This window comes from Dama dama, chromosome 8, assembly GCF_033118175.1.
Source record: "Dama dama isolate Ldn47 chromosome 8, ASM3311817v1, whole genome shotgun sequence".
NCBI classification, from domain to species: Eukaryota; Metazoa; Chordata; class Mammalia; order Artiodactyla; family Cervidae; genus Dama; species Dama dama.
The window spans coordinates 2851657-2877399 of NC_083688.1; the positions used below are offsets into that span (position 1 = coordinate 2851657).

Consider the following 25743-nt stretch of genomic DNA (forward strand, 5'->3'; position numbering starts at 1 on the left):
CAGGTGGGCGTGAGGGCTCAGAGTGTGGGAGATCCAGGCCGGAGGGGGCTGTGTCTGCTGGCCTGTCCCTGCCCAGCCTCCCGGGCCTCTGGGTTCTTCAACCTATTTCTTTGTGACGGCTCCATACCTGGTGGTAAGGACACAGTGGCGAGAAAAGACCCTCCAACAGGGTCCCTGCTCTGCGGCGCTCAGCAAGAAGCAGGACAGTTAAGGTTCAGACCTTGGTTCTGCATCTCAGCTTCCCTGTGCCACACTTACCTCATTTGTGCAATGGGACGATAGTACCACCACTTCACACGTCCTTCTAAGGAGTAAATAAAATGGTGTGGTTACGGAGGTTACCCCAAGTCTGGCGGCAGTAGAAGCTCCATGAAGGTTAGCTTTGGTCATTTTTTGATGGCGGAGGAGGACAGTCAGATTCCCCTGGAAATCGGGGAGACCTTCCTGGAGGAGGTGACGCGGCAGAAGGATGAGCGGGAGATAACCTGGGGGAAGTAAGGGTGTTGCAGGCGGGAAGGGTGGAGAGGAGGGCAGGGCTCAGCCCCGGGCTCTAGCTCCCCTGCCCCACCTTGGTGTGTCTCCCAGACCCCGTCCTGAGTCCACCTCCTCTTGGCTGCAGCCCCGTGGGGGCCAGTGACAAAGCTCCCCGCTGTGCTGGCCCCACACACCGTGCCCTGCCCGCCCAGGTCCCAGGAGCCAGCGGGGTGGGAGGCGCCAGGTGAGGCCGAAGGCTGGTCGGGAGGAGGCGGGCCTCAGCATGAGCCTGTCTCAGCATCTTCCTCCTCCAGCCTCAGGGGATGCCCGGCCCAGTCTGGTGCCACAAAAATTTGCCAAAGGCAGCTCTCCTCTCCACCCTGGCCCGTGCTGTGCTGGGCATCTGGGGTGAACCCATCTGGTGCTCACCCTCAAGGAGGGGAGATGGTTGCCGGGCTGTGGAGGGAAGGACTGTGGCCAGAAGGTACAAAGTGCTGGAGGAGTGGGGAGGCAATCAGGGAAGGCTTCCTGGGGGAGCGGCCCTGGAGCGGGTGGGGCCCCTGTGAGGATGGTGGTGGGGCTGGGCCGGATGCCCAGGCTCCGGGCAGGCAGCTGGATTTGGTGGGGGGAAGAGGAGGAGGGAACTGGGGTCTGGGGAGCCCCCTCTGAGGTTCAGCTGGGCAGCGGGGCGAGGGCCGGGCCTGCGGGGCCCCCGGTGTCACCTGGCCTGCAGCTGATGTTTGCTGAGCACACGCTGTGTGGGGCCAGGCCGTGCGCTCTTGCTCCCCACAGCCCCATCTGAGGGAGGTGCGGTCATCGTGGCCATTTTCCAGATGGGAAAACGGGCTCTGAAGAGCTAAGCAGCGTGCCGGGGCCTGGGGCCAGAAGCAGTTCCATGGGTGTGAGGCCCCTCATTGCAGACGCCAGCCTGCACCCCCCGCCCCCCCCCACCTCGCCGCAGCCGTCAGAGGCCCCGCCCCTGGCTGGGGGCCCAGCCCCACCCTTGCCCGTGGGGCCCACCCTGGCCCGGGCCCCCTGCCCACCATCCTGAGCAGCACCTCTCATGCCCACGTGCCAGCCGCTTCAGTGCCCTTTGCAGCCAGGGTCTGGCTCCACCCAGGGCTGTGGCCGGGCCGGTGGCCCCCCAGCCAGAGGACCTGGGGGCTCAGCGTGAAGCCAGGTGCCGGCGGGCCCGAGCTGGGCGGGGAAGGGACACAAACTAGCACAGCCCCTGCCCTGGGGGTGGGGCTGACATAATCCCTTCCTTCTGGGGAACACCCCATCTGGTGGGGTGATGGCTCTTGCTTGCAGGCACCACCCAGTCTAATGAGAGCTCTGGTTCTTTCCTCTTCAGCCAGTCCGATGGTGGAGACATGGGCATGCCCTGTCTGACAGAGGCCATTGGGGCAGTGGACGCACAAGGCAGGTCTGCCAGGTGAAGGCTCATCAGCGTGTCCACCCACACGGGCACAGGGTTCCTCGCAAAGTGGGCGGACCAGTCTGACCATCAGTCGGTTCCACTGCCCAGACTGGGCCGTGCTCACTGGCCAGTGAGGCCCCAGAGGTGGACTGCCTTTCTGCCCTGGCTGCATGGCCTTCAGTTCCCGAAGCTAAGAAAAAGGAGAAATCTTCAGTCACCTCTTCACCCCTCCTCCTGCTGCACTTGGCTCTCATGGGGGCGGAATGGTGGGACCACAGGGCTCCCTGAAACAGAAGGAGCTGCATGTCCAAGCGTCAACCTCATCAGTGTGAGCCCGACGGCAGGGAGTGGGGAGGAGCTAAAGAGCCCTGATGCCAAAAGGCGAAGAACTAAAGAGCCGCCCGATGAAGGTGAAAGAGGAGAGTGAAAAAGCTGGCTTACAACTCAGCGTTCAAAAAACTGAGATCATGAAATCCGGTCCCATGGCAAATACTTGGGAAACAATGGAAACAGTGAAAGACTTTATTTTGGCTCCAAAATCACTGCAGATGGTGACTGCAGTCATGAAATTAAAGGACTCTCGCTCCTTGGGAAAAAAAGCTGTGACCAACCTAGACAGTGTATTAAAAAGCAGAGACATTGCTTTGCCAACAAATGTCTGCCTAGTCAAAGCTATGGTTCTTCCAATAGTCACGTATGGATGTGAGAGTTGGACCATAAAGGTTGAGTGCTGAAGAATCGATGCTTTTGAACTCTGGTGTTGGAGAAGACTGTTGAGAGTTCTTTGGACTGCAAGATCAAACCAGTCAATCCTAAAGGAAATACTTATTAGAAGGACTGATGCTAAAGCTGAAGTTCCGGTACTTTGGCCACACGATGTGAAGAGCCCACTCACTGGAAAAGACCCCGATGCTGGGAAAGACTGAAGGCAGGAGGAGAAGGGGGTGACAGAGGATGAGATGGTTGGATGGAATCACCAACTCAATGGACATGAGTTTGAGCAAGCTCCGGGAGATGGTGAAGGACAGGGAAGCCTGGTGTGCTGCCGTCCATGGCGTCGCAAAGAGTCGGACACGACTGAGCAACTGAACTGCGGGACTGCCTTTCCCATGATTAACTCAGTCCAGAGGATAACCACGAATCTGTGCCCCAGCCCCGTGCCACCCGACAGCCACCCAGCAGAGGCTGTTCACCCAGCGCACGTGAGTGCTCGGAAGACTTGTTGGCAAGTATCTCCCTCCTCCACCAGACCGTACACCAACATCCCCCGTCCCCATTGTGTCCCCAGGACAGTGGTGAACAAATGAGCGAGTGAAGTGAATGCCTGAAACACAGTCCCTCAAGGAGCCCCCAGTCAAAGAGAGAGAGACACGTAACCGTCACACAACTGGTGGATTTGTACAGCTTATTTATTTTATATATAAATATTTAAATTTTATTTAAGTATGAAAGTGTTAGTCTCTCTGTTGTGTCTGACTCTTTGTGACCCCATCGACTACAGCCCGCCAGGCTCCTCTGTCCGTGGAACTCTCCAGACAAGAGTACTGGAGTGGGTTGCCATTCCCTTCTCCGGGGGGTCTTCCCGACCCAGGGATCGAACCCAGGTCTCATGCACTGCAAGCAAATTCTTTACTGAGCCACCAGGGAAGCTCCTTATCCAAGTATAATTGATTGAAAAATGTGTTAGTTTAGGTGTACAGTAGAGTGATTCCATTAAACAATGGATTTCTGCACTTTATTTTTTACGGCTCTGCCACGCAGCATGTGGCATCTTACTTCCCCGAGCAGGGATCAGAACTGGGTCCCCCACAGAGGAAGTGAGGAGTCCTGAACACTGGATCGCCAGGGAAGCCCCTGCATTGGAACACTAAATGGGTGAGCTGAATGTGAATTATATCTCAGTAAAGCCATCTGAATAAATATCATGTCAGCTATTATTAAATCCTGAATGGAAAGTTGTGGGTTATGAAAATATATCCTGCAACACTGTCACTCATACATAGTTATTACAAAATCATCTCAGTGCCCAATATGCGTGAAGAATGGGTGGTCAGGTGTGTGGAGGAAGTAAAGGATTTCATTCACTAGACTTGTCAGAGACACACACACACACACACACACGTATGTATGCACATGCATGTGCACACGTATCCATACGTATGCACACACATATACATGGTATCATTTAGTCATTCACAAGAAAGGTAGAGAACGGTCATATGAGTGTGTTCATGAAGTAATATTTTATTATTTGAAGTAATACTTTAAATTACTTATTTTAAGAAAATAAGAGTAGGAAATTCAAGCAAAGTCTTTAAAATACTGTCCCACATTTAAATATATTTCAGAAAACTTCTTTAAACTATGAGTTTATACAAAATACTATTTATATTCTGAAATTCCCATCTTTTTAAAAAGCTAGAGTTGAAGTGATAGGAATTATGTCCAAACTTTTTATAAAACAAGAAAAAATTTCAACAATGAATTTTAAAAGAATATCAATAGACCACCTGTTTTGTGAACAGCTGAAAAGTGACCTGCAGAATCAGTAAGAAAGCTCTCACACAAAACACCTGTTGTGAGGTGGGAGTTTTGTTTGAAGTATGACATGGTGTGATTACGTATAATCTGGATTTCCTGCTGAAGGTTTTACAGATTTTTACATGGAGAAAAAAATGATGGCACACTTTAATTTATAATATTTCACTTCTATAATTAATATGTAATTCATCACGTTTAATAATACTGTTTGGAATGAGACACACTTGTCTTGTAAGATTTTGCTATAGATACTTAACAAACAACAATCACTGGTCAGGAGAACAAGGTCCCCTCTCGGAGGCGCCAGCCAAGGGAGTAGGGTGAGTGAGGGGACGGCGACCTGGGGGGCGGGCGCCTGCCTCTGCCTGTGCGGAGGGCTTAGAGTAAAGGCTGCCCCGGCCCCCGGGCTGCGGGGAGGCGGCGGCACCGCAGAAGGAAGAGGAGCCCAGAGCAGGCCCACAGGCCTGGGCTACCCTGCCGAAGAAGGGTCCCCTCGGACCCGCCCTGAAGCACGGCGGCTGCTTGCTCCAAGATCTGAACGAATGAAGGTTTGAGGACAGTCTTGGAATCAGGGCTCAGGATGGGCTCCATCCGAGAGGCTGGCCTGTCACGGCTGCAGCAAGAGAGCAGTGGGAGGGCCGTGCAGACGGAATCCCCGGGTCACCTGCCGGAGCCCTCGTGCTTCTAGAAACGGGGACCGTCACGGGTGCCAGGCGCACCAGGGCGACTCCGGCAGGGCTGAGATCGGAAGGCGGGCAAGATCGGACGCCCCGGGCCCAGGACTGCTGCCGCGCCTCCCTCACCTCAGCGGCCTCCCGTCATCCGTCAAGTGCCAGCAAGCACCTCGTGCGCCCCTGGAGCCACCACCAGCGGCAGGGGGCCCCAGAGAGCCGGTGGGCCCCCCGCAGCCCATGTGGCTCCCTCAGTCCGCGTCCCTCTGCAGGAGGCCGCCACGGTGCCCACCCTCGTCTGAGCAGGGTCAGGACTGGCCGGGGTGGCCCTCAGCCAGGGGCTCACACTGCTCTCCCGCCACCTGCCTCTGGCTGCCCCTCGCCGGGGACCGCTGGTCTCTGAGCCCGTGGTTCCCCATCACACCAGCCTGACCCAGCGCCAGAAAACAGCAGCGATGGCCCTTCCAGTGACGGGAGATTCTAGAATAGTAAGATCAGGCCTCTCATACATCATAGTTACAGCTTCTGGCTTTCAAGTGTTACTCCTGACCCCAGCACTGAACACCTACTGACAATGAACTCGCTGTCTGAGCCAGGCGTCCTGCCCCCGGGAGCCCGTGAGGAGGTCAGTTCGGCAGCCCGCCTTGGGGGCTGGCCCTGGCTCCATCGGCCTGCACCTGTCCACCTCCCTTATCTTCTCCACCTGAAGGTTCTCCAAAGGCGCTGCGCGCAAGGGTCTCTCGTTCCCGCCTCCATCTCAGCGGTGCTTTGCACTCAGAGGTGCGCCCCCACCTGGGAACTTTCTCATCAGACCCAGTGGAGAGGGAGAGTGGAAGCCGGGACTGCATCCGGACAGGTCATGCCTGTGCCCAGTGGAAGGGGACGGGGTCGGGGAGCCCCCACCCCATCACGCCCAACCAGGTGACGGCCCCAGAGCTTCAGGACAGGCGGGGCAGGGGCCTGGAGAAGCAGCTGGGGCCCTGCAGGGACCCCTCGCCCCGCTCACTCGCGGCGTGGGCTCCACACGTCCTCCGCCCGACACCCCGCCGTGCCCCCCGCCCCCCAGCAGGGTGGCCAGAGTCACACATCCTTGGAAAGTGAGGCAGGCGAGAAAAAACACAAGGCTAACTGCGTCCCAGTTTCTTTTTATTTATTTTTTTTGTTCTTTTTTTTCTTTCTTTTTTTTTTTTAAGTATGGAAGCTCAAGTATAAGATGTAGATTTTTTTTAAGCTTTACAAAAAAACAAAATAAAACAAAAACTCCTTTTGCATTCCATAAAAATTGACAGAAAAGCACCTGGCCAGAAGAGCAGGACGGTCCGCAGTCCCCGCCCCCCACCGCGTGGTCTCCGCGGGACCGTGCCGAGGGCCACCTCTCCTTTCTCCCAGAGCTGTCCCCTGTCCCCCGCCCGGCCCCCAACCCCAAGCAACTCCCAAACACACGTGGAATCAGATTTCCAGTTTTTCTTCTATCTTTCACACACCACAGTTATTTCATAAAATTTTTTTGTTTTACATTTTTTACACCAATGTAACAAAAAGGTGGGAGGGGAGGGAGGCAGACAGACAGTGTATTTTTATGCCTATAAATGGGTGGTGGGGAGACGGGGGGCCGGGGCGGACAGAAAACGCGGTCTCTATGGGAATACCGAGTCGTGATAGCAAAACGTGGTGGGGGAAGGAGGCCTCCGAGACCAGGGGTGTTTACCGGGTTTATTCTCGGGAGAGATGGCGCTGCGGTGGTGATGCGAGTTGTTATGTGACCTGTCGGGGAGGGAAGGGACGAGGGAGGGAGCAGTGTCTAAGAAAGGAGCCTAACAGCGCACGGCGTCTCCGGTCAGTGGGAAGCAGAGGCTTTTAACACTGCTGCTTTCTCTTCAAAGCCTCCACCAGGTCGTTCTTAAGAGCTTCTTGTTTTGATTTGTCTGCAAAAGTCTGCACAGACCTGCGGGGTGGAGGGGGTAAGAATCGTCATGAGTGGGTAGAAGAGGAAAGGAAAAGGGGAGAGCTGCCATGCGGTGCATCCAGGGTGGGAGGGTCACGGGGCCAGGCGCCCCTCCACCCACGTCGCCTCTAGGAGTGGAGCCGCAAGCCGTGCGGGAAGGTCGGGGGGTGCGGAGGGGCCCAGAGCCGGAGGCTGGCCCCTCAGCACCTCGCCGGGCCCTGCAGGGGAGGCCACAGCCCAGCTCTGCCCCAGGCTGGCTGTGACCTGGACTCCGCGCACACGTCACAACATCAGCCTGAGCCACAAGCGGCTCCGGGCTTCCAAGCACGATGCAGCTGAGTGGCTGCGGGTCAACTCCTGGATTCGTGCAAACGTTCACGTGAGTGCAGCGACACGGGTTAGACAAGGCGAGCAAGAGCTAAGCTTTGTGGACGACGTGTAACTCATCATTTGTAAGTGCTTCTCAAGCACACTTAACTCTCACAAGCATCACAGAGGAGTCCGAGCACTAGTCCCAATTTACAGATGAGGAAACTGAGGCTCTGAGAAATACCCCTGGCAATGACCTTAGTGATCCTGGTCAAGTTTTCCCAGTGTACAGGCTAGCCAGGGGCTTATTAAACTACGTATAACCTTTAGAACAGTCTCAAGGCAGTAGAAAGCAAGGGCGGCAGGCTGCCTGGCAGGACCACTGTGGAGCCACAGGAACCGCAAGCTTGATGCGCACTGGCCGTGAAGCAGAAAGGGAAGGAGAACAAAAAATAACCCCCCAGCCAGCGCCAAACGTGGCTTAAGTACAATGAGGTAGGACCAGGATCATCCACATGGAGTGCTGGCCCCTGAGCCTGAGAACACCCTGGGAAGTGCCCTCGAGAAGGTAAAGAGGACGGCAGAGACAAGACTCTCAGAGGCTCCCCGTGCAGCCAGAAACCTCCCATGAGAAACGCTGACATCTTGGCTGATGCCGCACAACATGCGTTCCTGAGTGCTTGCTCTGCTCGGGCGGCCTGGTGGCCCTCGGGCTCCTCCACAGCTCCCGAGGGAGGAGACCGCGGCGGCCCCCATGGCTCCCTGGCTGCAGTGCGTGCTGGCTCCTCTGGGAGGGGCACACCAGGCCTGGGCTGCACCCAGCACCCCCCACCCCCAGGAGAAATGTCCAGAGGGAGGACCGGTAAGGGACAGGAGGTTAGGCTTGGAGCGGCTGGAGGCGTGCGGGGAGAGCGCTTGTTTAGGGGAAGCAGCTCAGGTCACGGCCAAGCCACCGGGCACCAGTGTCTGCAGGAGGTGCCGTGTGTGTGTCCCGGACAGAAGGTGCCAGGCTGGGCAGCAGGGGATGGGGGGGGCAGGGGGAGTCCTCTGTCCCCACAGGGCCTGGCTAAGGGGAGGGGTCCAGAAGATTCTAGACCCACCCTAGAAGCGGAGGAGCTGGGGGGAACTGTACTATAATGGAACACCTTTAAAAGGGGACTTAGTGTTCTGATGGGAAGGTGATGATCCCAGCACGAGGCTGGAGGCCGAGAGACGCCCCAGGCCCGACACCGGCGTGCACCCAGACCAGACCGCTGCAGCCACAGCAGAGCAGCCCTCCCTGGTTGCACAAGGGCCGCCCCCCGTGAAAGCCCCCCGAGCCTCTTCTGGGTCGGGGCCCCACGTCCAGCTCCCGGGCCTGGGAGGAAGCCCCTAGGCCCGGGCTCCGGTCTCCAGACGCCTGATATTAAACCCAGTTTCCCTCCTCGTCTCCGGGGATGCTGACAGCTTCTGCACATCTGTATCCAACACATGCTCAAGTCACGGTTCTCGGCCGTTGTCCACAAGCAAGACTATCTCCCTTCTGTCAGCTGTAAGGTGTCTAGCAGGACGGCCGCAGCTCATCGAGGGCAGGGGGTGATGCTGGTCCCGGTGGCTGCAGGGGGCCTGGGGGCACCAGGCCTGGCTCAGACATTACAGTCCTGCTCTGGGCTTCCCTGGGGGCTCAGACATTAAAAATCGGCCTGCAATGTGGGACAGCTGGGTTTGATCCCTGGGTCGGGAAGATCCCCGGAGGAGAGAATCTTTACCCACTCCAGTATTCTTGCCCCGAGAATTCCATGGACTGAGGAGCCTGACAGGCTACAATCCATGGGGTCGCAGAGTCTTAAGAGAGCTGGCTCTGTGTCCCCCCTCAGCCTCAGGGCAGTACCCCTCCTGGGGTCTTTCTGAGCTTCTGGGATCCTTGGTGGGAAGGTGGCAAAGCTCCGGCTGCGCACAGAGCAGACAGAGGCCGCCCCAGCCTCCGGCCGAGCGTGGTGACCGTGCCCTGGCCCGCCGGCCCGCCCCACACGCGGCCCTGCCCGGAGTGGCCAAGCACACACACTGCACACGTGACCCGGGCCCGCGTCGCGCAGGGCAAAGTCGGCAGTTACGGGGCGGCTCCCGGCCGAGCGGACACGAGTTAGTGGTGTTTAAGGGGCCGGCGGGGTCTCGGCGGGCGGGTGAGTCCTGTTACGTGGGGCGGCGCTCAGGCCTCTCAGGCAGGGTACCTGGAGCGGCTTAGTTATCGGGCTGGATGTGGATCTGGCGCTGCGTCAGCACTTGGGAAAGCTCCCTCTGCAGCTGCAGGAACTTGGGGTTGTCAGGGATAACGTCAACAGATCTACAGAGAGTGTGCAGAGTGAGGGCCGCGGAGGGGCCCCAGCGCGGAGAAAGTGGGGGGCCGCCGGTTTTCAGCCGTCACCCGGTACGGTGCAGGCCGATGGGTGTGTCTGGCGTGGAGGATGCAGGGGCCCCAGGCTGGGAAGCTCTGCGCAGAGATGATGCCCCAGGCTCAACAGCCCAAGGAGAGCAATGCCGTGTGGGGTGAGCGGGCGAGTAAACCCCCAGGGCCAGACCAGGCTCCCCACAGACGGGGAATCAGAAAGGCGAGTCCAGAGTGAGCGCCACTCTCACAGCTGTGTGAGAGAGAGACTAAACCGTCTCCTCTGGACAGACTCAAACCCAGGCCGCCCCCAGGCCACTTCCTGCTGCTGCCTGGCCCAGAGGAGGGGTCTGTCCACAGGGGAATGGCAGGGCTAGGGGCCAAGGGTGGAGCACGAGCCCCCAGCCCCAGCTCCTGGACGGGCAGGACGCCCCCGAGAGGAGTCCCTGGTCTAAGGTCACGGAGCCGGGCCCCTGGCAGAAGGCAGCGGGCCGGGGCTCTCTCTGGGGGATGCACCGCTGCCTGAGACCTGGCCAACCGGAGGCTGCGCTCCCCACTGCGCCGGAGGGTCTGACCATGGGGTCCTCAGGTCCCAGGGCCAGTGGGTCTGGGCAGAACCTCAGGCAGGACTCGGCCCGGGGGACTGAGAGGTGGCTGCAGGAACGAGGGCATGAAAGCCGTGAAGGCGGATGGCCCCCAGGAGACACAAACGGAGGAGATCGGCACGCACGTCTACCCTGAGAACAAGTCCTGCACGCGGGGCTTCAGCTCACAAACCTGCATTAACGCCCGTCGGGCGGGCACTCTGGCCCTGGTCTACAGAGGAGGAGACTGCGGCCCCAGGCCGTGCAGCTGTTAGGCGGTGACCTCAGACCCATACCCCCATCTTCCGGGTCCCACAGCCTGAGCTCGTGGGTACGTTACCTCAGCCCGTTGACGATGTCCTTTGTCTTCCCGAAGTAGATCTCGTTCAGCGTACTTCTGATTTTGTTCTCCATGTCCTGGAAGGGAGGCGGCCAGTCAGGGGCACGGTCAGGAGGCGCCCGCCCCACCGGCAATCTGCAGTCCCCGTGGTGGCCACACGGGGGGGTGCGGGAGCCCCCGGCCAGGGCCTGGCCTGCCCCTCATGCCCTCCCGTGGGCTCGGGGACAACTGCAGGGCACCCCTTCTTCCGGAGGGCGTGGGGACGGGGGGCGCTGAGGGGTAGCTGGTGTCTCCCACCCGCACTCGGTGGGGGGGGCAGGGCTGAGGGGTTCCCGTGCTGAGTCCTCTGGGTGCGCGTGTTTGGGGGACGGCAGAGGAGGGGCCTCTGGCGCTGAGCCCGGCTTGTGAGCGGGTCAGAAGGCGCAGAGACACCAGGCGGGGCCCAGCAACGGGCACCGCGCGGCTGGAAGCTGGCGGGAAGCTGCCCGGGAGGTGGCCACTCACCTCCACCAGGCGCCCGATGTTGGCTATGTGCGGAGAGCAGTCGCTCACAGTCTCATCCTTCTCCATCTGCAAGGGAACGGGAACACGGCTGAGTCAGAGCACCGGGCGGCGGCGGCCGCCGGGGCTGCACAGAACCTGCTCTCCCCAGGGGGCGGGCCGTGGGAAGCCTGGCACGAGGGCCAACGCAAGGTCAGAGGCCTGTCTCCAGGGCCATCTCGGGCCCACAGCACAGCCCTCCCCGGCTCCACGGCAGGAGGGCACTCGCGCGGCTTCAGGCCCTGATATCGCGGGTGAGCCTCCAAGGCGCCTGCCAGTGGCGGCCGTGCCTGGCAGTTACGGGGGTGGGGGGTGGGGCTGACAACCCAGGTGTCAGACGGGACCCCAGGCGTCAGACCGGGGACCCCAGACTCAGGCTGAAGGGGAGACTCGCCCAAGGTCACACGGGCGGGGAAGGCAGAGCCTGCTCGGATCAACGCCGTGCCCACTTCCCAGCCTGCGTTCTGTCTACTCCTGCTGAAGGTGCGGTCCTTCCTGGGGAGTGCATGGCCAGAAAAGGATGCACACCATCCATCCAGGCGGCCTTTCACATGCGACCTGCAGCTGTGAAAACGCTGCATAAAAACCCCCGTTTAGCCATCTGGAGACCGAATCCTTGCCTTCCTCCGTGCCATGCCTGTCGAGGGAACACAGCTCTTTTCTCCCGACTTCCTGTAACTCATCTCAGTACTCTTCTTCCTCAAATAATTCTCTCAAAGGCCCTCCGCTATTTTCCAAATTGTCCAAACCAATGACTTTTTTGAGCTCGTGTCTCTTTAGTATTTAACAATGTAGATGTGGCCCTTCCGCAGGGATGCGCCCTCCGAGGGCCGGCGGGAACGGGGAGCAGGCGCAGGGAACCCTGACATGAACGCCGAGTCACAACACGACTCTCCCCCAACTTCCTCCCCAGGTTTAGGGCTTCTTTCTCGCCACGATCACATATCCCTTAAGGGCGGATGTACCCGTTTCACCCTCACAGTCGCCGAGCAGATTACTAAGTGCACAAACGCTGGTCGACCTGACTGGAACCACACTGCAGTTAGCACCGTTACTGAAATAAACTCTGGGAGCTTAACACACAGGCAGTCAAGAAGCAGGACGACGGGACAGGAACCAGATCAGCCGAGAGCTCAGGATGAGCTCAGATGAGTGAGAACAGAGAGTGAAGGTGGACGGCTAACTTCCTTCAGAGCCGGAACAGGCAGGGCAGACGCCTGCGCTGGGCGGTGGTCTGTTCAGATGCTAAAGGCCTCCGTCGCCTCACCTGGTTTGACTTCTCTTACCGATGAACTTTAGGGTGACTTTAGGGCTGGGAAAGGTACAACAGACCCAGTTAAGAGAGAGGCAGAGCTGGAAGCAGGTGGTGGTAGGAGAGAACCAAGTCATTTAAAATGACGAGGCTTCAGGCTCAGACTGAATCTTAAAATCTGATTCCGTGACACAGACATCCCTGAAAAGCTAGAGCACGCTTCAGAGGTGCCGGAACTCTGTGGAGGGCAGAGGCTGACCCTGCTTTCATAACAGAAGGAAGACTGGAGTTGGAAGTTAAACACTGGCCTGACGCTGATCCAGACAACTTTAGATGGGACCAGTAAAAACAAAAACCCATCTCCTGGCACGTTTTCAAATCAGATGCTCCAGGAGCCAGCGCGGGCTGGCTATGGACACGATGTGACGGGGATGCTGGGCTGAGGAACACAGGCTCCCCGAGAGCGCGTCCCTGCGGCAGCTTCCCACCTAGGATCCCGCGGCCCTGGCTGGACCACAGCCTGCCGGTTCCCCAGGGCAGCCAGCAGGATTCCCTGCCAGGCCCTGGGTCCGTCTGTCTGTGCAGGACCTAAGGGAAGGCGCGCCTGACAAGGTTCATGGGGCGGCGCCAGGGGCATCAAGGGTGGAGGTGATGGACGGGTTGCTCCGGGCCAGAGACACGGTCGGCAGCAGGGCGCAGAGTTTCCAGGCCTCAATCTGTCTCCCCCTCCTCAGGACCACCCTGCACCCGACGAAACCGAGGCAGGGAGACGTCACAGAGCCTGTCCCTCGACAGCCCTGCTGGGCCTGGCGGCCTGTGGTCCCTCTGCTCCAGCGTGACCGCGTGCACCCGGGCAAACGCAGACCACATACTTTGGCTCAGACATTAATCTTGCCGAGAACAACATGGGGAACAGGTCCAGCAGACAGACTTGTGGGTTTTGGGTGATTTCGCTTGACAAGAATGCGAGGTGACTGCTAGGACGGCGTTCGCGCACCTTTCAGGATCAAAACGAAGCTGTTCCTGGTGCCCAGGTCAGGGGCCGCATGCCCACCCCCTTCCCTGGTGGAGCTGCAGGGCCCCCTCCCGGCCCAGCTGGGTTCAGTCTGGGTTTCAGACAGCCATGGACACGCTCTTCTGCGTCAAAGGTCTGCACACCCCGAGCCCAGGAAGTGGGAAAGCATGTGGGCGTTTCAGGCCTGGAGGAGGACGCGGGAGGTCGTGGCCGCGCTCTGAAACCTGCTGCCTGGCGGGGTGCGTCCAGTGATCCCGTCACTGCTGAGGGCAGTGGAGCTGTCACAGTGCCCGCTCACACGGCCAGGCGCCCCGGGTCCCCAGAGGGGTCTGGGGAGAAATGGGAGGCCCTGTGTCACGGCGCGGCAAACTGGGGAGAGAGGGAACCAGAGTGGAGTGACGGTCTGGAACCCAAGTCCTCGCCTTCTGAAGCCAGGACACCAAGTCTCTGAGAGGGAAGATGTCTGGCTCTGGGCGGACTGCTCTGCGGAGGGCTGGCCGAACCGGAGAGGCGGCGAGACGCAAGCAGGACCAGCTGAGCCGCCTCAGGCACTCTGCCAAGGATCCTGGGGAGACTCGATCCTTGGAGATTCCAGGGGTCCCCACAAAACAGGGGGTGCGCATGCCTATGAACTTCACCGTTTCAGGTGTGAGAAGCGCCTCTCCCCGCCCCGGCAGAGCTGCAGCATCTGTGAGATGCGCTTGGCCCTGACAGCTGGAGTGCACGCGTGCTAACGGGATGGGAACCCCATCTGCCACGGGGAAGGACGGAGGCTGCCTCTCAACCCCGAAAGGCGAGCTGGACACGACACACTGGCACCCAGGGCCCTCCCCTCCCACGGGGAGGAGGCTCCCGTGCCTGGCCTGATGGCCACTCAGGGCTGCTCTTCTGGGCAAGGAGAGGCCTGGGGCTCTGACCCAAGTGAATTACATCATCCCACAAATCAGTTTCCCTCCTTCCCCAGCTCCGCACAGACGGTGGATCCCTGGGACACCCAGAGAAGCAGGGAGGCAGTGAACTCAAAGAGAATCCCATCTTAAACGAGCGCCAATCACCCAAAGCTGAGGCCAGGACTGGAGGCAAAGGGCTCAGGGCCATGGGGTCAGCGAAGCCCCACTGGGTGTCGGACGGCTTGGGTGTCATCTCTGCTTCAGAATCAGAGCCCTCCTCCAACAAAGGGAGAGGCTGGCCCTGCCAGGCCCTCAGAGGTCAGAGGGGCCTGGGCAGGGGCGCGAGCCTTCTCCGGGAGCAGACCAACTCCCTGGGAGGACCCAAGGGGCTGCGAAGCTCGAGGCCAGGAATCTGAGCCAAGGCAAAGGCCCAGCAGGGCCCCGGGGGAGGGAAGGAAGAGGGTGGGCTGGGAGGGGGGCAGGGGCCTGGCACACAGATATGTTTCCACGGCCCCCCTGCCGATTCCCTCCACACCTGGTCAGGGTCAGCTCGCTGGCAATGCTGACCCACCAAAAACAGAGCTATTTTTGCAACGCGGATATTATTACATCTCATAAAAGCAGCTGCCAGGGGAAAACATTTTTATGGGCTGTGGTCGCACAGATGTTCCACAAGGTGGTTCCAGCCGAGTCTAAAGTCAGAGCCCAGCCTGCCCACCCCCGTCTGGTACCCCCGGCTCCTCTCCGCGGCTGGGAGATGCGGGGGACATGGGCCTGTTTAGGAAGCAGGCCGTTTTCCTCAAGAGGGAAAATGTGAGCAGGGTGCCAGGCAGTGCTTCTCCGGGGCCCTGCAGGCGGCTCCGCTCTGCAGCCCTGGGCCAGGCCTTGGCCCTCGAAGCTTCTAACTCCTTGCCGACACCCACCCCGGGCCCAGAGTGGCGCCGGGCTCCACCGCCGCGCTGATCCTGGGACTCGCCTCAGGCTGGCTCCAGCCTGAGGCCAGCATCCTCCTGGGCCCTGGGCTGGGCGCCAGGTCAGCTCAGGGCTGGAGACCAGGGCCTGGCGTGCTGGCAAGCCGGAAGACAGTGGCCGGACAGCCTCTCAGCGGAGCTTCCGTCAGCCCAGTTCAGGAAAAATTAAGCAGAGCCTGGCCTGCATGGTAACAGTCCTAGCAGCAACAGCTTCTGCTTTATTTACTGGGCAGAACCCGTGCCTCAAGGTGGCTTTTATTTCTGCTCTAACAGTCTTTCCAAAGGGGCGTTATGGGCTCGCTTGTGAAAATGCTGAACTTCAGAGAAGGGAAGTGGTCTGTCCAGGTCACACAGCTGGAAGGAGACTGGCCGGGATTGGGACGACAGCCTGGATGATTCCAAAACCTGTTTTCCTCCAGAACACTTCTCCGTTTGCTCAGCCTCATCCACACTCCTTACCGGAAAAATCAAGGCCAGACCACAGTGCAGGGCTCAGACATTCCGAGCGGCTCCGTCCCTGCCCCGCCCTTCCTCGGATCTCCTCTCCACTCTACCCGACCTTCCTGGGGGGCATTGCCCAGGGTGGCAGCCTCACACTGACTCGCCCCCTTGACCAAGCCGGGGCCGCTCTGCCCCAGGTCACGGGACATGCACGGGGCCTCTGCCCCACTCAAGCACAGCGCCCGTCTGACTGCCCAGCGAGGGTCGAAGCGGCTTTCTCAGCCTCAACCTGCAAGCAGGGGCCCCAGCTGGAGCCTCACTGCGTGCAGACGCCACGCGGGGGCCAGGGGACTGGCCTCACCTCCCCACCCCACGAGACATTCCACCTCTGTTGCTAAATATTTAGAACATGAAAAAAAAACAAATCAAATGCACATCTGCAGGGCCCGGCCCGTGGGTTTCCTTCCAGAGACCTGCGGTCCCGCCTTTTCCCACGTTCCTCTGACATGCAGCAGTGACCTCACAGAGCGGCGTCCTCTTGGGCGCGCTGGTGCTTGGCCGGCGGCCCGGGGGCCAGCGTCTGCCCTCAGCCCCTCCAGGATGGGCTGTGAGAGCCCCTGCGGGGACCACCCCCCACCTGCCTCCTACGGCCCCATCGCTGCAGGGACTTGCCAAAACACAGTATCTGCTTTGTCTTCCAGGGACCTATGACCCTAAGGGACGCCAAAGGCGGGACTGCAGGCGGCGGGGGAGGGTGCCGTGGTCTGAGCATCCCCACCGCCAGCAGGTCAGCCAGGCTGGCATGCTCACCAAGAGGGAAAGACAGTCAGTGCGAGTGGCTCCTACTGTCCATATGACGAAGGAGGGCACGGAGGCAAAGCCCGAGGAGGGGACGGGGTGGGCGCGGTAAATGCCGCCAAGCCCGAGCCACGGCCAGGCACGGGGAGACTCCCTGCGGCCCATTGGCCGAGATTCCGATCTCCCAGCGCAGGGGCCCGGGTTCGATCCCGTCAGGGAACTAGATTCCACATGCCACAGCTATAGATCGCGCATCCACTGCTAAGGCCTGGCCTGGCCAAATCAATCAGGACAGGTGAGGAAGGCAGGAACATGGGGAACCTGGGGTCACCCCAGGAAGGGCGGCCCAGGCCGGTGTGGCTGTGGTGTGGATGCGCTGGGAGCCCTCGGACCGGCTGGCGGCTCCTGACCCCTGGGGCCAGGGCAGCGAGGGTTTGGCACCGAGGACCCGGGGCCATCCCTCTGCACGCCCAGGGTCAGCAACTGTGGCCTCACGGAGGCACTCATGCCAGGGAAGAGCCCTCTGAACCCAGGGCGCACACCTTGGGGGTCATCCAAGATTCTTTAACCCGTCCCTCCTCTCCTCCTCCTGCCTCTGCCCTTCCTCGTATCTCCTGCCGTGAGGCCCCTTCATTGACCCACTGGCCACAGGCCAGACGCTGTGGCCCCTGGGGCTGCCCCGCTGGGCCCTGGCCACCCCTCTCCTGCGCGGGTCTAACGGCCTCCACTCCACCTGCAGGGCCACCTTTTGGAGACACACATCTGATCGGTCGACTACTTAAAAATCTTAAAGCCCTCCTCACTGCTTCCGGAGGTGCAGGCGTCTCATGAGCTCAACCTGGTTCCTACAAGAGACACCCAAAGGGCAGCACGGCTGAGCACGGCCCAGGGAGGCCTGGCCCCTCCACCGGCCTCCGCAGGTGTGGCCCACTCGCCCACGGCTGCTGCCCACGGGAGAGTCCTGGGCACCCACGGGCAGCGTCCTGTCTACACTGAGCCGACAGCGCGACAGACGCCTGTGCAAATGCTTATTGAGCATCTCCTGAATGCCAGGCACAGGGGACAGACTAGACCAAAAAATGCAGTGTGGCAGAACGCAGCCTTTTTTTATTTCCTAGGAGACAAATCCGGGTTCATGTCCCAGCTCTGCCTGCTGCTTCGCTAAGTCACCACGGGGCAAATTACTGAAGAGCCAGAACCCCGGTTTCCCCACCTGCTAAGTGATGCCATGCTGTTCACAACCTGCCCCGTGGAGACAGCCCACGCCACCACACGCGCCCACCCTATCACGGATCCGCTCAGCTTTCCTGGAACCCCCGGTTCGGAGGCTTTCCTGGCCTCCGGTCCAAGAGGACCAGAGGCGTTTTCCCAAGGCTCACCTGGGACAAACAGCTAAACCCACAACTCTCATTTCCCCCTGTTTGTGCAGAAGCTACGCATCATTAACTGAGATTTGTCACCCTCACGGCTTCCCGGGCCCGCCTCCTGCAGTTACTTACATTGGAAACCAGCCCCAGCTTTAACGTGCTTCGGATGAGTTATGTGACCGGCCGCGAGGATGATGACAGAAGCCCGAGTTTCCCCATTAGGGCCGAGAGCACAAGGCAACCCACACAGGCCGCGGCCCGGCCCGGCGCGCTGAGGACAGCCTCTCATCGGGCCGGCGTTTGGCTTGGCAGCAGGCGCCGTGCATGGCAAGCCGGAACCAAGCCCTGGCCGTGGGCTGACAGCTCTGATTTAAACTATTAGGAAGGCTGGGGATTAAATATTTGTCCAGGTCACTGTAAACTGGGTGGAATTATAAACAGTTCAGAGCGGTAAGTGATGCAGGAAGCCGCCTCCGGATACGGATTTAGGATTTTCCACCACTCCTCGGGTGGTGGGAGCCAGCTGCCTGGGGGTTCCTCTGCCCCGCCTCATCAGTGCTGCTACAAGACAAGGGCCTGTTTCCTTGCGGAAGGATGGGCTCTGCCCAGCATGCACTTGCCTTGGTTCTGGGAGGGTTTGGGGACAGCCCTGCCCCGAGGCCAGAGAAGGTGACCCCCGAGACCCCCTGTGGCTCCAGGCAGGTTCTACGTGGAAAGTCTGAGGCTCCGACCCTCAGAGCAGGCAGCTGCCTTGCACTACTTCCGTTCAAGAACATGGAGATGCTCCCGTGACCGCAACACAAACGCAGTTAAGAGTTACCATGGTGAAGAGCTGACTCACGGGGAAAGACCCTGATGCTGGGAAAGACTGAAGGCAGGAGAAGGGGACGACAGAGGACGAGATGGTCGGATGGCATCACCCACTCGACAGACCCGAGTTTGAGCAAGCTCTGGGAGTTGGTGATGGACAGGGAGGCCTGGCATGCTGCAGTCCATGGGGTCGCAGGGGGTCGGACATGACTGAGCAACTGAACTGGAGGTCAAGAGTGAGGGGACATATGCACACCCATGGCTGACTCATGCTGATGTATGGAAGAAACCTGGAGAAGGAAACGGCAACCCTCTCCAGTGTTCTTGCCTGGAGAATCCCATGGACAGAGGAGCCTGGTTGGCTACAGTTCAAGGGGTTGCAAAGAGTTGGACACAACTAAGCAACTAACACACAAACACACGGAAGAAACCACGGCAATGTTGTGAGATAATTATCCTCTAATTTAAAATATACTTAATTAAAAAAAAAACAAGAGTCACTAAGGACTTTCCTGGTAGTATAGCACATAAAAATCTACTTGCCAGCGTAGGGAGCACAGGCTCAATCCCGCGTCTGGGAAGATTCCACATGCCTCTGAGCAACTAAGCCTGTGGGCCACAACTACCGAAGCCCACCTAGAACGCGTGCTCCACGAGAGGGGCCACCGCAATGGGACGCCCGTGCACCACAAAGAACAGCCGTCCAAGCTCACTGCAGCTAGCAAAAGCCCGTGCCCAGCAACGAAGACCCAGAGCAACCAAAAATAACAATAAAGTTACTAAGTTAAAATTTCTGCCACGTTAAAAAAAAAAAATCAATGGCTATTAAAAGTACAATTATGTTACTAAAAAAAAAAAAAATCCTGACATTAAAAGGGATCCTCAGGGAGCTCTGGGCTGAAGATGGGGACGGCCGTGCTCAGGGCTGCTGCAGGGCTGCCAGCCCGGCTTCCCCGAGGCCTTCGCATCCTCTGCCCTCACACAGAGGCACCGCCGGCCCACACCAGCCGGGGCAGATGCCTCCCCGAGGGATGGCCTGTTACGAGTTCTAAAGGTGGACGCTTAAGCAAGGGTCTTGCTTAGAAGCTTAAAGCAGCACGTGAAGTAGGAAGTGAAGGCTGCTCTAGGGGAGGCGGCACCTCCTGGTCCAAGCTCCCAGTTCAGCTGAGGCATGCCTGGAAGGGACATCTTGGAGACGAGCTGCTCATGAGAACTAAGCCAAAGATGGGCAAGAGAAAGGCACACGTCCTTGGTCATTTGGATGACCCAACTCCATTTCTCGTGTACCTCTGGTCTTCATCCATGGTTCCTGGCTCACAGATCCCAAAACCCTTAGAGTCTCCTAAGTGAGAGCAGCGATGGCAGCATCTTTTATGGTATTTGGTCTCATCTGCAATCCCTGAAATCAATCGCTTCAGGGCCATAAAGGGGAAACAAGCACCCTGTCACTCATAACAAGCTCCTTCCACCACGAATGGGTTGATGCGAACGAGGTGACTTTTGGAAACCACCTGAGGATGGGGCCTGGCTGCCAGGGGCACCGATCACAGATGGAGGGGTGGCACTTTGAGTCCCACTCCGGGGGGAGAAGGGCTGGAGGTCAACTCGATCGCCCGTGAGTTAATGAATCATGCCCGTCGGGCAGTGTCCGAGTCTGTTGGTCGCTCAGTCGTGTCTGACTCTTTGTGACCCCGTGGACTGTAGTCCTCAGGCTCCTCTGTCCATGGAAGTTTCCTGGCAAGAATACTGGAGTGGATCGTCACTCCCTTCTCTAGAATCTTCCCAACCCGGGGATCGAACCCTGGTCTCCTGCACTGTGGGCAGATTCTTTACCGTCTGAGCCCAAGGAAGTCTCTGTGAAACCCCACAAAAGGTGGGAATCAGAGAGCTTCCAGGTTGAGAAACCAACTGGCTTCCAGGCGCCACCTGCAGGGCCCCAAAACTCCACCAGGACAGCAGGCCTTGATTGAGACCTCACCCTCTGGATCTCTCCATCTGGCTGTTAGTCCGTAATGTTTAAACGTCCGCTGCAAAGAGCTGCAGGCTAATGAGTAAACAGGTTTCTCTGGGTTCGGTGAGCAGCTCTAGTAAATTAATGGACCCCAAGGACAGGGTCGTGGGAACCTCTGATGTGCAGCCAGTAGGTCAGAAGCCCAGGTGACAACCTAGACTCTAGAGTCTGAAGGTGTGTCTGAAGGGGAGGCGGGCAGGCAGCCGTCTGGGACTGAGCCCTGAACACGCAGTCTGACACTGTCTCCAGGTAGAGTGACGCGCAGGACACCCTGCTGGGGTCTGCAGAACTGTCGGTGGTGGCACTGGGCCTCACCCCCACCCCCGCCAAGATGGCCCTGGGTGTGGAACCCAGAGAGCAACGTCTGTCAAATGTTAATGGGCACGTAAATTACTTGAGACTTCTATGAAACTGAGGTCTCGATCTGGTAGGCCAGGGTGGGGCCCTCGCTCTCTGGGTCTGTGACCGGCTCTGCGGTCCGCAGCGCTGATGCAGGACCTTCCTGCACCAGGCTGTGGGCAGGAAGGTGCCCCCGAGCTGCAGAGGACGAGGCTCTCAGCGAGCCCACCTGCCCCGCCAGGTGCGCCGGACCACAGCGACAGGAAGCCGAGCAAAGCAAGGCTTCTCGCCACATCAAAGGAACCCGAGGATGAGGGGGCCGAGCCTGCAGCCCCCTGGTCCCAGCACGGCAGGGAGCTGGCTGGGAAACGGCAGGTGGCATTCAGCCACAGGCAGCTCAAACAGCATCTATTTGGAAATGTGAAGTCTGTTTAGATGGTGAATGAGAGCCTAACCAGCTCACCCTAAAGACCGGCGTCCTGCAACTTCCTCCACGCAAGTCTCTGACAGCCATGCCGGAGAGCTCTGAACTTGCCGTGAACAACTATGAAGACAGACTCGTTCATCTGAGTTAATGCGCAGGAACAAAGCTGGAAGGAACAACGAAGCCAGGGATGATGGAAACCGAGACCCCACGCATCCCTCACGGGCAGAAGGGACAGAACCCAAAATGCGGGTCCACAGGTAAAACCTCAGCCACACAGAAACAGAATGAGAAATCCCTGGACCGTCGATAGTTCACGGGGAGAGACGGGGCAGGGGGTGGTGGCCCAGTCAGCTGCACACCTGTGAGGTGCCCTCGCCCCTGCCAGGCGGCAGGGGGCCCACCCTGGAGGGCAGGTTCCCTCCTGGTGCCACTTCCCACGGAGGCGGACGTGAAGGAAGTGAGTGACCCCAGGGCCGCGCGCCCTGGGGTGCCACCGAGGGCGGCACGGGGCGTCCCGTCGGGCTTGGAGACGACCTGACCTCTTCCAACGTGCAGACCCTGTGGCTCAAGCAGGCTGTGGACTGCTTTAGCCAGACACGCTGGTTTTTTTCTGTATGAGATGAACGGATGCTCTGGGCTTGCAGAGTGCCCTGCCTGGGTGCAGAGTGGAGGATGCTGGTGACTGTTATTCCCTTGCGACCCCATGTCCCTGGGGCACTGCTGGGGGTGGGGGGGCCGGAGCAGAGCAGAGAGCAGACGTGAGCACCCGGCAGCTGCCCAGGGAGGCTGGTTACCGCTCGGAGACTGAAGCAGGCTGTCCCTCTTCCGAAGCCCTTCAGCTTCCAGCTCAGCCGCTTCTCTCCTTCTGGGGACCCTGATGGCCACCCCCCAGCGGCCTGCTGCTCAGACCCCCTGGCCGCCATCACTGCTCACACTGCCCACACCGACCCCTCCAAACTATGAAAAGCTGCCCGATTTCACTTCAGGAAACTGACACCCCCCGTTGGTCTAACTCTACCCACAGGCAGTCACGTGACCCCAGAAGTGATTCTATTCTGAACAAGGAGCCCGAGCCGGCAGGGAGACACTCTCCCCAGGATGGCCAGTGGTCGCCAGGTGCTCCCACGCAGAGATTGGGGGTCCCACCCACACTGGGAGTCTTAGACCCCGCTGGGCTGGACGACGACGGGACTTCACAAGTATGTGAGCTGTCTTGTTTCTGTTTTTGCTTAAGCTGGTTAGACTTCTACTTCTGCCACCTGCGAGCAGGAGTCACAACTAAGAAATGAATCCACTCTAAAGTGTAGCCAGCAGTATGTCCCAAACATCACAGGAGCATCTTAGCGTAAATACCTTGACCCAAAGGAAAACATCTCCCGTGACTGAGTCTCAGCAATCACCCACAGGCCTGCGGGGGGACCCCATTAGTCACAGAGGCCGCACCCAGACCCTGTTGGGGGCGGCTGCCCACACGTCTCCACACACGGCCAGCTCTGGGGCTGGCGTGGGCGCTGCCCGCACGCTCACCTGTCTGGTGAGGCTGCCCCCGAGGTTCATGGTGCCAGAGCCGGATTTGTTGGTTTGCAGCCACAGCATCACCGTGGAGGTCAGCTTGTAATGGGCGGTGCGACCACTGGACTTCTCCTGCAGGACAAGACGGAGATCGGAACCTCGCGTGTGACCCTGAGCTGAGCCCCAGTGGGTCCCTGAGTTGAGGTCATTCGAGCATTCCCTTCCTAAGACCTCACCATGCCGTGACCTTGTAAAAATCCCACACGGTTTTTAAATGTAGGGCTGAATCGGCAATCACGTGTACCCCAGCCCTCCGGGGATCTTTCTTATCAGTGACGACTGCACTCCCGACTATCTGTCCACGTGGCTGTGGGCACTTGCAGGAAGAGCAGGGTTTTATACATCACAACATCTCCTTATCAAGCAGCCCCAGGGCCAGAGACCAGGGGGGCCTTACCTGCACTTCCACCACGTGGATGGAGTCCCAACAGCCTTTGATCTTCTTTGATCCATCTCCAGCCTTCTTTATGAGGATCACTCCAGCAAAACCATGATCCAGATCCCAGAGGTAGACAGATGAGACACCACCTTCAAAATACCTGCAGGAAACAGGCCCACATCCTGTTAGATGTCAAGCCTGTCAAACTACAGATCGCCGACCCAGGTCCCAGGGGTGGGTGTGTGGCCCAGAGTCGTCTGGATGTTCGTCTGGGTTTACAGGCCCTCCCTATGGGGACGCCACGGGTGGTTTATGCCTGTGTCCTGAGCATCTGCTGGGCAGGGGAGAGGATGGGGCACTCTCTGGGGCCAGGGGGCCAGGAACACAGAACGAGGAGTCCTGAGATGAATCTGCATCTGAGCTGCCCCTGACTCTAGCTCTGCGGCCTACGCCAGCAGCAGACTCAACTTCTCCAGGCTTCACGCTACTTTCAAAGGAAGGATCCGGTAACGTGTGTGACGTGTAACAGACACTCAATGGGGCTCCTTACTACTGAGTCATCAGTATTGCCTGATATTCCTATCTTTTGAGATGGCTATTTCACAGGCGGAAAGAGAAAAGAGCAGAGTGACGCCGGTCCAGACCCTCCCACCGAGCGCAGACAGGGCTCTCCCTGCCTTGGAAGCTGTAGGGCCTGCACTCCCCGGGGCGCCTATGGGTGTTTCAGAGCAGCCGGCGGCGACACTGAGGCTGGAACTTGGCCTCCTCTGCAGGTCTGCGGCGATACTGAAGAGCTCCCGACGCAGCTCAAATGCAAGAGGCCAAGGAAAGGCCAGGGAAGCCGAGAGAATCAGGAGAGGATCCCAAGTTTGAGGGTAGAAGGCAGCGGCTGTGCATGCAGGCCTGAGGGATTCAGGAGGCAAAGGCGTGCAGTGCCTCCCGACGAAGACCCTGGGAGGAGCTCACCTCTGGCGGCTCACACATCCTTTACCAGGAAGTCTGTGGCCTCTCTGACCCCAATTAACCCCGTGTGGAAGGTGCAGCAGGCACACTCTGGGTCCCTCCAGCAGGGCCTGGTCCGTGCACGGCCTTAGACGTGAGCAGCGGGCAGGCACGGAAACGCGCAGGTGGGGTGTCAGGCGGACACGGGTCCCCGTCCCTGCTTGCCAGTCACCAGCTGCGCCCGCGCCTGCGCCCGCCCACCCGACGGCGGCTCATCCAGAACCAACGGCTGTGCGAACTCGGCCTCGGTCTCTTTGTGACACAGGGACACCACCTACTCCAGGACTGTTCAGTGACAAAAACAACACGAGAGGGCCTCCCTGGTGGTCCCGTGGGTGAGAATCCCTCCGCCAACACAGGGGACACAGGTTCGATCACGGGTCCAGGAAGATTCCACGAGCCGCAGGGGAACTAAGCCTGAGCACCCCGACTACTGAGCCCCTGAGCCCTGGAGCCCGTGGGCCGGAGAAGCCACTGCGGTCAGAAGCATACCTCGATGATGCTATTACATAACAAAAAATATAAATGGTAAATGGTATTCTTTAGAGAATGCATGTGATGGGTGTGCAATAATTCTACGTATTCTTGTTTGGATAGTTTTGCTATAAATCCAAAACTCTTTCAGACTAAAAGTTTTTGTGCAAAGGCCCCAGAGTGTGATCCACGCCAGGGTAAGACCAGGGACAGTCAGATGGAGGAGGCAGGTGCTCCTGTGCTGTTGAGCTGCAGGCCCGGGGCGGCCCCCTGGGCTGGGTGCCCGAGGCTCCACACTCCAGAGCCTGCTCTGCCAGGACCCCTCAGGCAGGCTGCCCCCACCACTCATCACCACTCTACCCACGCAGATGAACTGTCAGGTCAGACTCATGGCTTCGTGTCCCCGGGCAAGCCGGCTGCGAGGAGTGGGCTGACAGCAGGAGGTGCCGGCCCTCAGGCCGAATGTTGGTCAGAAGACTGAGGCCAGGGAGGACTCCGGTTCCAGGCCAGGGCGGCAGTGCAGGGAAAGCATGGGAGAAGAAAGAGACCCGCTGTGGGGGCCCAGTGACCTCCAGGAAACCGGCCAGCGCCGGGCACTCAGGGACCGTGCTCGGGAAGGCTCTCTCCCTTGTTCCAGATCTCTCTCCAAACACCCAGCAGGTAAGGCTTCTGGCCTAGAGCCCGAGACACGCCCCCTGTCCACGGGGCCACCTGGATCTGGCCCGGCCTGCAGCGGGCTGGATGCACGCGGGGCCCCCCGGATCGCCCCAGGCCCTCACGCAGGTGAGCGGAAGGCATGTCTTTCG

General features: G+C 59.2%; 1 protein-coding gene and 1 long non-coding RNA gene across 2 annotated transcripts in view; one reads left to right on the top strand and one right to left on the bottom strand.

Annotated features, from left to right (window-relative positions):
- The first annotated feature begins 322 nt into the window (after positions 1–322).
- LOC133060553 (uncharacterized) lies at positions 323–3332 on the top strand. Its single transcript, XR_009693777.1, has 2 exons — positions 323–1654; positions 1829–3332. It is a non-coding gene; the product is annotated as an uncharacterized LOC133060553 (long non-coding RNA).
- A 2903-nt stretch (positions 3333–6235) lies between these two features.
- CAPZB (capping actin protein of muscle Z-line subunit beta) overlaps positions 6236–25743 on the bottom strand; it is a 138578-nt gene continuing 119070 nt past the window's right edge. The window contains exons 5-9 of the mRNA XM_061148052.1: positions 23480–23621; positions 23038–23154; positions 11154–11219; positions 10650–10726; positions 6236–7051 (exon numbers count right to left, since the gene is read on the bottom strand). Of these exons, the coding sequence (XP_061004035.1) occupies positions 6964–7051; positions 10650–10726; positions 11154–11219; positions 23038–23154; positions 23480–23621 (490 nt within the window). The 3' untranslated portion in view covers positions 6236–6963. The remainder of the gene's footprint in view (positions 7052–10649; positions 10727–11153; positions 11220–23037; positions 23155–23479; positions 23622–25743) is intronic.